General features: G+C 35.5%; 1 protein-coding gene across 8 annotated transcripts in view; it reads left to right on the forward strand.

Annotated features, from left to right (window-relative positions):
* The window catches only part of SCN3A (sodium voltage-gated channel alpha subunit 3), a 114,644-nt gene extending 109,641 nt beyond the window's left edge, over window positions 1-5,003 (forward strand). For all 8 annotated transcript variants that reach the window (XM_028509184.2, XM_028509195.2, XM_028509183.2 and 5 more), the window contains 2 exons: window positions 997-1,267; window positions 1,787-5,003. In XM_028509184.2, the coding sequence (XP_028364985.1) occupies window positions 997-1,267; window positions 1,787-2,982 (1,467 nt within the window). In that variant the 3' untranslated portion in view covers window positions 2,983-5,003. The remainder of the gene's footprint in view (window positions 1-996; window positions 1,268-1,786) is intronic.
* Window positions 5,004-13,115: the final 8,112 nt, after the last annotated feature.

Genomic DNA, 13,115 nt, shown 5'->3' on the forward strand with positions numbered 1-13,115 from the left:
CTTGTTATAGGTGCCTTCTTGGCCTTTTAAGTAGATGGAGTTTTTCAGATTTCCCAGCCAACACTCATGGCCTTTCTCTATGCTGCTTGTTCTCTGTATTTTGACTAAAAAATACTTAACCTTTTTGGAACTGAAAAGGATGTCATCAAAATAGTTTCATGAAATACACAAAAAAGGACATATTTGAATGCATACTTTGTATAGCTTCATAATTATACCAAGGCATAATAATGATGTATTATGTTCACAGACCTGTACACTAACTCATCAATCCACTTAGATGAGTAAGTAATAGGAAAACTGAGGCCCAAAGAAGGTAAATATCATACCCCAAATCATAAAACCTGTCATTGCTAGACCTTGACAAGGTCTCATGAATTCTATAAATGACTTCACTTCATTAAGAGTAGTTATAGCTGGATAGGAGATGAAACGAGGAGGTACATGTAAACAAAAGGGCATGATCCTGCTTTACCAAAGGTCATTTAAATAGAACAGTTAAAAGAGGCAGGATTCAATAGAAAATGATTGATGTATTTTAAGGGAGAGAGAGATGGAAAGATGATACTATCAGTCCTAAAGTACTGAAAAATGAATTCAGGTATTCATTCATTTATAAGTCTGTCTATATTAAACTACTTTGTAAATCATGATTACTAGTTATCACTATTTTTTGTAAAAATAATCATAGTTCTTAAAGTCAAGCAAAGCCCACACATATTATTTGCAAACTGCTACCAATTTCTGCCTTATTCAGTTTTGCTTTCCCATAAAACCTAAATAAACCCATTATGTTTTATTCTTGTCATGTGAAATTGTTTCATTTCTTTCTCTTTTTAAAACATAAAGAGAGATGGAGCACATAGAATTGCTTGGGGTATGTGAGAAGCATACACATCTCATAGTCACAGATGGAAGGACTTCCACTGCAATTTTACTGGGTCATTATTTTTGAAATATGCATATTAACCTTCTATTACCTCTCTCTTTTTCTAGAACAAATTCCAAGGAATGGTCTTCGATTTTGTAACCAGACAAGTCTTTGACATCAGCATCATGATCCTCATCTGCCTGAACATGGTCACCATGATGGTGGAAACTGACGACCAGAGCAAATATATGACTCAAGTTTTGTACCGGATCAACCTTGTGTTCATTATCCTGTTCACTGGAGAATTTGTACTAAAACTTATCTCCCTCAGATACTACTACTTCACCATAGGCTGGAACATCTTTGATTTTGTGGTGGTTATTCTTTCCATTGTAGGTAAGAATGTTTTCATTACAAGGAGGGCACAGTTGTAGTATGGTCCCTCAAAGCCTGAGAGCTGTGTAATATGAAAATCAGATCTGAGAGTCATAATGTATGTAGATCTAAAGTTTAATAATCTTGTTCATTTTCCTGTAACTGAACAATGTCAATATTCAAAAATAGAAAACAATATATTTGGAGATCTCCTAAACAATCTTTGTTTGTAACTGACACCTTTCATATGTGATGATACCTGTCCGCAGCAATTGAATGTGTATAAACTTAAATGGCCATATCACTACCCGAGATTATTTAATTTATTAGATTTTACAAAACCCTATATTGGCTTATGACATTTTGTAAAAGTTGTATAAAACTATAATCATCAATTGCTAAGTTAGGGAGTAGATCCAAATATTTAGCAAAAGTTTATATTCATAACAAATTTGTTGTTTTCACAGACCTTGCAAAGATAAAGTATTCATGTAAGCATAAGATATCCACTGGTTAGCTGTTTTCTGTGTTTTCCCATAGGAATGTTTCTGGCTGAGATGATAGAAAAATATTTCGTGTCCCCTACCCTGTTCCGAGTGATCCGTCTTGCCAGGATTGGCCGAATCCTACGGCTGATCAAAGGGGCGAAGGGCATCCGCACGCTGCTCTTTGCTCTGATGATGTCCCTCCCTGCGTTGTTTAACATCGGCCTCCTGCTCTTCCTGGTCATGTTCATCTATGCCATCTTTGGAATGTCCAACTTTGCCTATGTTAAGAAGGAAGCTGGGATTGATGACATGTTCAACTTTGAAACCTTTGGCAACAGCATGATCTGCCTGTTCCAGATTACCACCTCTGCTGGCTGGGATGGATTGCTAGCGCCTATTCTCAACAGTGCACCCCCCGACTGTGACCCTGACACAATTCACCCTGGAAGCTCAGTAAAGGGAGACTGTGGGAACCCATCTGTTGGGATTTTCTTTTTTGTCAGTTACATCATCATCTCATTTCTGGTCGTGGTGAACATGTACATCGCTGTCATCCTGGAGAACTTCAGTGTTGCTACTGAAGAGAGTGCAGAGCCCCTGAGTGAGGATGACTTTGAGATGTTCTATGAGGTTTGGGAGAAGTTTGATCCTGATGCCACCCAGTTTATAGAGTTCTCCAAGCTCTCTGATTTTGCAGCTGCCCTGGATCCTCCACTCCTCATAGCAAAACCAAACAAAGTCCAGCTCATTGCCATGGATCTGCCCATGGTCAGTGGAGACCGGATCCACTGCCTCGACATTTTATTTGCCTTTACAAAGCGTGTTTTGGGTGAGAGTGGAGAGATGGATGCCCTTCGAATACAGATGGAAGACCGCTTCATGGCATCAAACCCATCCAAAGTCTCCTATGAGCCCATCACAACCACTTTGAAACGCAAACAAGAGGAGGTGTCTGCTTCTATCATTCAGCGTAATTTCAGATGTTATCTTCTAAAGCAAAGGTTAAAAAATGTATCAAGTAAATATAATAAAGAGGCAATCAAAGGGAGGGTTGACTTACCTATAAAAGAAGACATGATTATGGATAAATCAAATGGGAACTCCACCCCAGAAAAAACAGACGGAAGTTCCTCTACCACCTCTCCTCCTTCCTATGATAGTGTAACAAAGCCAGACAAAGAAAAGTTTGAGAAAGACAAACCAGAGAAAGAAAGCAAAGGGAGAGAGGTCAGGGAAAATCAAAAGTAAAAAGAAACACAGAATTATCTTTGTAATCAATTGTTTACAGCCTATGAAGGTAAAGTCTATGTGTCAACTGCACTCCCAGAGGAGATCTATGCCAAACTGACTTTTAACAAATACTCATGGTCAGTGCCTATAACAAGACAGTGGCCACTCTGTCACTACAACTCTGTGAGTCAGGGTATCAACATTGACAAAGGGTTGCTGTTCTCATTACCAGCTGACACTGCTGAGGAGAAACTCAATGGCTACCTAGACTGTAAAGATAGTTGTGCAAAGTGATCATTGTAACTACACCAAACACCTTTAGTACAGTACTTGCATCCACTCTATTTTTAACCTCCATATCTGCCATATTTTTACAAAATTTGTCCCTGGTACCTAATTTATAGTTTATTCATAATACTATGTCACTATTTTTGTAAATGAGGTTTAAGTTGAGAAGAAAATATATGATCTCTGTGTTACTATCCCAAAAGTTTCTCAAATTATCAGACAAAATTGTTTTGTCCAAGAAATGAAATTCTAGCTCAAAACCAGAAACAAAATTCTAATGTCGACGATTTCAGGTACTTCTATTATTTTCTAAATGACTTTGATTTTGAAAGTGTTTCAGCCTATGTTCGTTTATATTTGAACAGTTATGTGCCTGTAAAGTCTCCTAATTTTAAAGGATTATTTTGATGTAAAGTATTCTGTTTCAGCAAGTGCAAATTTTATTCCAAGTTCCAGAGCTCTATATATAATTTTGGTTAAATGTTTTCAAAGAAAAAGTAATCTAATAATCTGTTCTAGAAAGGTATAGAATATCTAAAGTATTGCTTTAGGATAGTTGTTCCACTTTCTGCTGAAGTATTGCTTTGCCATCTTCTGCTCTTAGCAAAGCTGACATTTTATGTCAATTAAACACCCTCTGTTATGTAAATAGTTATTTTTTCCTGTGGTGCACGTTTGGGCAAATATATATATAAGTATATATACAGCCTGATAAAAAATCTTCTATTAAATCAAATATGTACCACAGTGTATGTGTCTTTTGCGAGCTTCCAACAGGGATGTACTCTGTACTGTTCATTAAACATAAATAGTTTGAAAGACTATCACTGATGCATGTTAATATTGCTTATGCTGCTCTATTTTACTCAATCCACTCTTCATAAGTCTTGATAAGAAGTCACATGTCGGTGGTAGAGTGAATTCAACCAGCTCTCTGGCTAGTATGTCAAACAGAATAGCTTACAGTTAATTAAAAGCACTTTTACTTTTTCATTTTTAATTTAACTTGAGTGTTATGTGGTGCCTCTCTAGATTTCAAGGAAACACATAACATACTGCCTATTGTCAAAACCTATATTTCATATTTTGCTAAAAATATGTCCAAAACTTGTTTAAATATAAATAATGTAAAAATATGATCAATTTTATTTGTCGCATTTTGTACATAAGAAAATTATTTTCAGGTTGATGACATGGCAATTTATTTCACTTTATGCTTTTGCTTTTTATTTTTAATCACAACTCCAAATTTTTGAATTCATAAGGCTTTTCAAAGGATAATTTCCTAAAATAAAAGTTAGACACTGGGTTTTGTGAATTTCTTTGTTATAATATATTTTCTATTATACCAATAGTAGATACATTGGTCAAAAACTCAATCCTAGATCATTTTCTACCAATTATGGTTGCTCAATATAACCCTTTATTCATGGAAGGTTTTTTTTACTCAACTTTTGTAGTATTTGCTTATGCAGACTAGTCTTATTTTTTTAATTCCTGCTGCACTAAAGCTATTAGAGATATAACTTGGGTTGTGTCTTTTCTAGCCATAAAAAAGTGGCAAAGTTGTGCAATTACCTAAAATGATATCATTTTTTGCACAAACCAAAAATTTAACATTAACTTATTTTACAAAACTATTTACTTGTAGTGTACTGATGAACTGCATGCAGGGAATTGCTATTACTAAAAAGAATGGTGAGCTACGTCATTATTGAGCCAAAAGAATAAATATTTCATTTTTTATTGTATTTAATTTCTTGGCCTCTTTTTTTATTGTTGAGAGTTTAAAATATATCTCATTAATAAAACCTGTACTTGATCTGGTATCTGTATACATAAAAGTTCACGTAAATTTTATAACAACATACTGCATGATCCACCAAGCAGTACTGCAGAACAAGGACTATTAAAGGCAGTTTTGTGAACTTTTTGTGTGCAAAGGGTCAAACCCACATGTTCTAGCTTAAGTACCATAACAGTAATAGTAACCCTCTATAGTGATTGTCAACTCCAGTTAATACCCTTGGCTAAAAGCATTTTAATCTCAACTCCTCTCAGTTTAACTGATACCATTTCTAATTTCTTGGTAGTTGATAAATTTCATACACTTTGTTTTTAAATGCATTTTATGAACTCCTGTTTAGAGATAAAACATTAATGATGCAGTTGATTGAGGATTTATATTAACTTTTTTTCAGGTCCCTTGGATTAATGTTATGTCAAAACCAAACATTTAACCTCAATGGAACACTTCAGTTATAATGTATATTTTTTGAAGATGAATTGGATCTAATTATGCATTTTGTATTTAACCCTAACCCCAACATAAATGACATAAGGAGACAACTGAAAGTCCATTGGCTTCTTTCTGTTCAATTTTTAGATCTTGCCAAAGCCACATAGAAGTTAAGCATTACTTTGAGAAATCCTTAACATTTTTATGTATCCTATTTTGTAATTGTTAGCCAAACAACCTATTAATTGATATGAATTAGATCTAAATGATCATCTTCCAAAATAGTCCAAAGAGTCAATATACATTTTAAAACATTACTCAGATAACTTTAAATAGACAAAAACACATTTGGCCTTGACTTTAGCCCCATTAAAAGTCTTCTTGACATCAAATATTTTATAGCACAAAGTTGAAGAATGTATCAAATAATTCAAAAGATGGCCATTATTTCTTCTTTGTGACCTTACAGATTTCTAGAAGATACACCTGATATGTAATCAAGGAGATTAAAACAAAGATATCATTAGTCATTTGTAAAACTGCCAAGTTACTTCTAGATCACTAATTAACATTTGTCACAAAACTTGAAGTCAAGTTGGGCTTAAGTTTTATATTCCCAGAGTATTTCTTTTAAATACAAAAGAATGAAAAATGCTGCACTAGCTGTTGTGGCTCAGTGGCTTGAGCTTCCAGCCTGTGAACCAAAGGGTCACCAGTTCAATTTCCAGTTAGGGCACATGCCTGGGTTTCAGGCCAGGTCCCCATTGGAGGGTGTGTAAGAGGAAACCACACATTGATGCTTCTCTCCCTCTCTTTCTCCATCCACTCCCCTCTCTCTAAAAATAAATACATACTATCTTTTAAAAATAGTAAAAATTCACATCTTTCTAAAATCTAAAATGTTTTTTTCTTTTCACGGAGAAAAACATTAATGATTTGATGCATCCAAACATGTGTTGTTACTCATTCCTACCTTTGTGGGCAGTACATCTCTATTCTCCAGAATTTCTCCATCTTCTGTAATTCTGCCAGTCAACATACTGAATTTCATATCTGAAACCTTCTAAACCAGGCAGCACCCCATTACTGAGAGATCAATTTTCCTTTGTTATTATGTAATAACAAAAAAATGCTCTGGATAACCTGCCTCTCACATATCCCACTGCTATCATCTATCACTGGCCACCACTCCACAACTCACACTCTCTCCCACATGGAATCACATTACACAATGTTTTGATATCTCTCCTGTCTTGGCACGTGCTCTTCTCTTTGCTAGAAGTATCTCTCCCTCTCCTTTTCCCCCTGGTAAATCACTGCTCCAATGACTTTCAAGACTGGCTCAAATAGCATCTTTTAGGAACCTTCCTCAGATTTCCCCAGGTAGAAATACATCATTTCTCCTCAAACTTCCTAATGTGCATCAGTGATGCTGTGTATCATAATGTGCTGTATTACCTCCTTTGCATTTATCTCTCCTGATAGATTGTATGTATCCAGGGTATGGGGCACATCTCATGAACTCTTTTTACCCTTCTGCCCTTTATCAACAGTGACTAGCAAAGCATCAGTAATTCTCACTATTCAGATATTACCACTAGTATAATTGATTTTTGCACAAGCACACAAAAATATTTAAGTGCCAAACAAGAACACTGGTACATTTTTTTCAGTCCCAACTTCGAATGACTCTCAAATTTATTGGCATTTAAATTCAGATAATCCATCTTTACAATTAGTTAAAAACATACGAATATATTGGAAATACTACCCTTTACCTGTGGTTTACAAATATCTATTACGAATAGAAACTACTAAAGCAAAAACTTCATTTCATTGATTCTCTTGGTGAAAGAATAGTATTATTGAGTTGTTTTCTATCAGAACTATGTTGCATGGTTAAAAACATAGATTTCAGTACCTTAATCAAGTTGAAATTCTGCAGTTTTGATCATTTATGAGTGAGTACACTTTAGACAACTATCGTAAAATATTATCATAAAATATAAAAGAACAATAACATATTTTTAAGAGACCATTTTAATGTATGGTTGAGCTTACAAGAAAGCAAGGGAAATTCCCCAGGGCTGTGAGAGAAAAGTAAGCAAGCACACTGAGCTCTTAGGGTTTCTATGGATCCCGGTGACTATAGCTTGGTTTTAATTACCTGTGTACAGGGAATAGAAGACAAATACTGTATTTGCATTCAATTAGTGTTAGAAATCTTGAATAAATTGAAGACCAACAAAAAAGTTATACACTTAAAACATTTTTAAAAACTAACCTTGCAAAAGCAAATAGAAAGGCAACTTGGCAAGCAAACTTCTGTGTCTTGTCTCAGCCCTGGGTTTATGGGGGACAAAAATCCCTTAAAATTCATAGCTATAGGGCCAAAATTCACCTGTACTTGGCCCAAATCTATATTTTCAGCCTAGTACAAAATGCTGCTAGGCAAAAATTCAATTTAAAATAGACATAAGTTGCTAGTGGTTCAAGGCTCCTGGCAGAAATGAACTGAAATCCTTCCTGAAAGACCACAGCTCATCCCAGGTCTCGAAGATATACCATAAAGTTGTAGAAACATGAACTCATAATAAAAGAAATAACAAAGGAAACAATAGGAAAACAAAACTGCAGAGTGAGAGCAAGAGAACATATCCACAGTCTTCAGACATGAGATGTAGGTATGTTTAATAGTATTAAAAAATAAAAGAGGAATTAAAATATAAATAATAAGAGATAAAAATTATGAGACACACTTGAAGAGTATTGTGCCGCTTCTAGAAATAAGGAATATAAGAATTGAAATAAAACAAAATAGAAGATTTAAGTAGCAATTTACATGGAAGTCTTTAAGAGAAATGATGAATTAGAATCTGAAAAAAATTACAAATAAAACAGCAGAGGCAAAAATATAAAATATATAAAACACCTTAAGAGAAATTAAGCAAGTTATGAAAAGTTATAACATAATTGTAATTCTACCAGGAATATTAAAATATATGGGAATCCAATATATGATTACATAATGCTAAGAATATTCCATTATTGATAATGGACAAAACCCCTAACATTCAGATATGACAAAAAATTCTACTCAGGACAAACAAAAGAGAGCCATGCTCAGGTACATCATAATAAATTTCACAACAACAAAGCGCAAGAGAAAATCTTCAAAGTAAAAAGAAAAGAAAGAAAAATAGAGCAATTTGAATATAACAGCAATAACAAAAATATTACAAGAAATGCCTATTAAACAGTTATATTATACACAGGAAAACAATCATTAAGAATAAAGAACAAATTAAAAACTTTTCATACAAACAAAAACAGAGATATTTTATTACTAATATATTCTCACAAAGAAATGTCTAAAAGATATACTTCAAGAAGAAGAAAAATTATTTCATCAGAAAGTCCTAAGATGCAGAAAGGAATGTTGAGACAAAACACACACACACACACACACACACACACACACACAAACCCTAGAAATCTGTGATTAACAGCATAAAGTTAAAAACACTGATGGCAAAAAGCAAAAATAATTTTTACTTCTGTTATTAAAACTAATAAATAGAGCTAAAAGAGTAAAATATTTTCATGCAAGCTGGGAGAGATGTTGGAGTTAAAAAATTCAAAGGTCTTTGTGTTGTTCAGGAGGATGATAAAAACATTAACTTTATGCTTAAAATGCTTACTAAAATTTCAAAGATATACAAAGATTAGCAAATTGAATAAAAATGTTGACTAGTATAAAAGCAAGCCCTGGCTGGTGTAGCTCAGTGGATTGAGCGCGGGCTGTGAACCAAAGTGTCTCAGGTTCGATTCCCAGCCAGGGTACATGCCTGGGTTGGAAGCTATAACCCCCAGCAACTGCACATTGATGTTTCTCTCTCTCTCTCTATCTCCCTCCCTTCCCTCTCTAAAAATAAATAAAAATAAAATCTTTAAAAAAAATTGTTTTTTAAAAAAGAGACTAGTATCAATGTGAAATTAAATAACTTATCATTTAATAAATTCAAAGCACAAGAAGGAAAAGTAAATTAGAAAAATAACATAAATAAAAAGTACAAAGTAACCTAGTGGAAATGAACAATAGCCAAAATGTAATCACTAGGCAGAAAAAGGACATGTAATTTTTTATTTTTTATTTTATTTTGCCTTTTAGGAATTATTCATTATTCAGAAATTCCACTAATTTAGATTGATCATCTCTGATAACTATGGCAAACATACTTTGTATAAAAACCCTGAAATCAATGACCAGCTGTAGGGTACAAAGGTCTGTGACTATAGGGCTTACACTGGGGTTGACTCATATAAAGCCACAAATATTCAATAATTTTTTATTATAATTAAGTTTCACCTACTAGACACATAAAGAACTCTGCAGCAACATTTTAAAAAATATCATGATTTCTTCAAATGCACGTCACATTTATTAAAATGCCTTAAACGACAGACCAAAAAGCACGTGTCAAAAAATTTCAAAGAACTGGTATTATATGTACCACACCAAGTTCTCTAATCTGAATGTAATTAAATTAGAAATCTAATTTTTTGGAACATATCTGCAGCCTTAGTTCTTCTTTTTAAGCATATTTTATGGATTATGCTATTCCAGTTGTCCCATTTCCCCCCCCTTCAATTCTCTCCACCCTGAACCCCACCTCCCTCTAGCATTCCCCTCCTTAGTTCATGTCTGTGGGTTGTACATATACATTCTTTGGCTTCTCCATTTCCTATACTATCCCCAACCTCCCCCTATCTATTTTGTACCTACCATTTATGTTTCTTATTCCCTGTGCCTTTTCCCCATTCTCCCCCCTCACCCTCCCCACTGATAACCCTCCATGTGATCTCCATTTCTGTGATTCTGTTCCTGTTCTAGTTGTTTACTTAGTTTGTTTTTGCTTTTTTTTAGGTTCAGTTGTTGATCGTTGTTTGTTGTCTTTTACTGTTCACATTTTTGATCACCTTCTTTTTCTTAGATAAGTCCCTTTAACATTTCATATAATAAGGGCTTGGTGATGATGAACTCTCTTAACTTGACCTTATCTGGAAAGCACTTTATCTGCCCTTCCATTCTAAATGATAGCTTTGCTCAATAGAGTAATCTTGGATGTAGGTCCTTGCCTTTCATGACTTGGAATACCTCTTTCCAGCCCTTCTTGCCTGCAAGGTTTCTTTTGAGAAATCAGCTGATAGCCTCATGGGAACTCCTTGGTAGGTAACTGTCTCCTTTTCTCTTGCTGCTTTTAAGATTCTCTCCTTACCATTAAACTTGGGTAACGTAATTATGATGTACCTTGGTATGTTACTCCTTGGGTCCAATTTCTTTGGGACTCTCTGGGCTTCCTGGACTTCCTGGAAGTCTATTTACTTTGCCAGATTGGGGAAGTTTTCCTTTATTATTTGTTCAAATTAATTTTGTATTTCTTGCTCTTCCTCTTCTCCTTCTGGCACCCTCATAATTCAGATGTTGGACTGTTTAAAGTTGTCCCAGAGTTTCCTCAGACTCTCCTCACTTTTTGAATTCTTCTTTCTTCATTGTGTTCCAATTGGATGTTTATTTTTTACTTTTGTCCCAACTCATTGATTTGACTCCTGGTTTCCTTCCCTTCACTGTTGGTTCTCTATACATTTCCCTTTATTTCACTTTGCATAGCCTTCACTTTTTCCTCTATTTTGTGACCATACTCAACCATGAGTTTCTATGAGCATCCTGATTACCAGGTTTTGAACTCTGCATTTGATAGGTTGGCTATCTCTTCATCACCTAATTCTATTTTTGGAGTTTTGATCTGTTCTTCATTTGAGCCATATTTCTTTGTTTCTCACACCTGTTACATTGTAAGGGGTGGAGCCTTAGGTATTCACCGTGGTTGAGCAACCCAGGTCACTATGTTGCATGGCTGTGTGTGGAGGGGGGAGTCAGAAGGGAACAATGCTGCTTGTTTGGCTCTCAGCCAGCTTTCAGCAACTTCACTTGACTACCCCCCAAGTAAATTGGGCCCTTCTGGTGCTGATTCCCAGGTGGGTGGGCTTGTGTATATTCTAACACCATATGGGTCTCTCCAGTGAACTGTTCTGTGAGGCTGGGAGTTTTTTTCCACTGCCTCAACTCCCAGAGAATTTTACAGTCAAAGGTTTTGAGATTTTATTTCCCCACCTAGAACCTTAGGTTGCACAATCTGTCTCCCTTCCTATTTGTTCCTACTGGTCTATCTGAATGCAAATGTGGGACCACCTAGTTGGCCAGCCACCACCTTGCCATGTGTCCTTTCTGCCCTGGTTTCTCCTCTCCACCATCCTACCAGTCTGAATGCCTATTTCTTCTTTAACTCCTTGATTGTTGGACTTCCATACAGTTCAATTTTCTGGCAGTTCTCATTATTATTCGTTTTTAAATTTGTTGTTGTCTTTTTTGTTGTGCAAGAAGGCAAAATGTATCTACCTATGCCTCCATCTTGGTCAGAAGCTGGAGTCTTAGTTCTAATTGTGGATAAGAACAAATAACTTCAGGGAAGTTCCTGAAGTGACTGACTTTATTTGGAACAGAAAGCACAGAACTCCATGTCTAAAACAACAGAGATCTTGGTAGACATTAAAAGGAAGCTAGTAGCTCCATGATACAAGCAAAACAACACAGCAGCCATAACTTTAATTGAGTGAACCAAGGAGAGAGAAAGCCAAAAAGAGCCCTCTTAAGGTCACAGCCAGTTCATGGACTAGCCTTCATTCACTCAGGAGAATTCAGAGCAAGACACAGGGAAGACAAGAAAACATTCCCCAAAATGCACACAGACCTATATCACATAGAACGGCATGAGGCTCACTTGTGTAGAGGCTTAAACACAACCTCTGCCAAACAATGATTGAACAACCATCTATTCTAATCCAGGAGTGACTTATAGGAGGCCAGGATTAAAAATAAACTCAGACTTATCTCTGGCAGTGTGAAAGATTGTGGATATGTTCAAGGTTGTACTCCCTCAGGAGCAGGGAAAATTCAAAGCTGCTACTCCCTGGATGGTTATAGGGCCCAAATGCCAAGCCCCCTAGACCATAACAATAACCTCCCAACCACACACACATCCAATGGCAAAAATGTGTAAATCCAACCTCATAAGGGGGCTTCAGCATAACCTTTGCCCACTAAGTAGCTAATGCTGACCCAAAGGTGACACCAAGGCATGCGGTCTCAAAGAGAAAAACAGGAAACAACCTGAGCAGGTAGACCAGCAGCTGAACACTGTAAGGACACTAGACTTTACCAAATTAGTCCAGCCAAATCACTAAACAAATAATTTTTTTTAAAAAGCAAGCAAAAAATAACAGCAATAATAATTTTGGAGGGCAGGTGAGATCAGAAACTCTAAAGTTGAAAAATACAATAACTACAGTAAAAAAATCATTAGAGAGGTTAGACAGTGAATTTGAGCTGGAAGGAACAGTCAGCAAAATCAAGAAGAGACCAATAGTTTACACAATCTGAAGGACAGAGAGAGAGAAAATAAAGAAAACAGCCTAAAAACGTGGCACCATTAAGCATACCAACATACGTGTAATGTTAGTACCAAAATGAGAGAAGAGAAAGAAAAAGACACAACACTTGAGG

Source organism: Phyllostomus discolor, chromosome 4, assembly GCF_004126475.2.
Source record: "Phyllostomus discolor isolate MPI-MPIP mPhyDis1 chromosome 4, mPhyDis1.pri.v3, whole genome shotgun sequence".
Lineage (NCBI taxonomy): Eukaryota > Metazoa > Chordata > Mammalia > Chiroptera > Phyllostomidae > Phyllostomus > Phyllostomus discolor.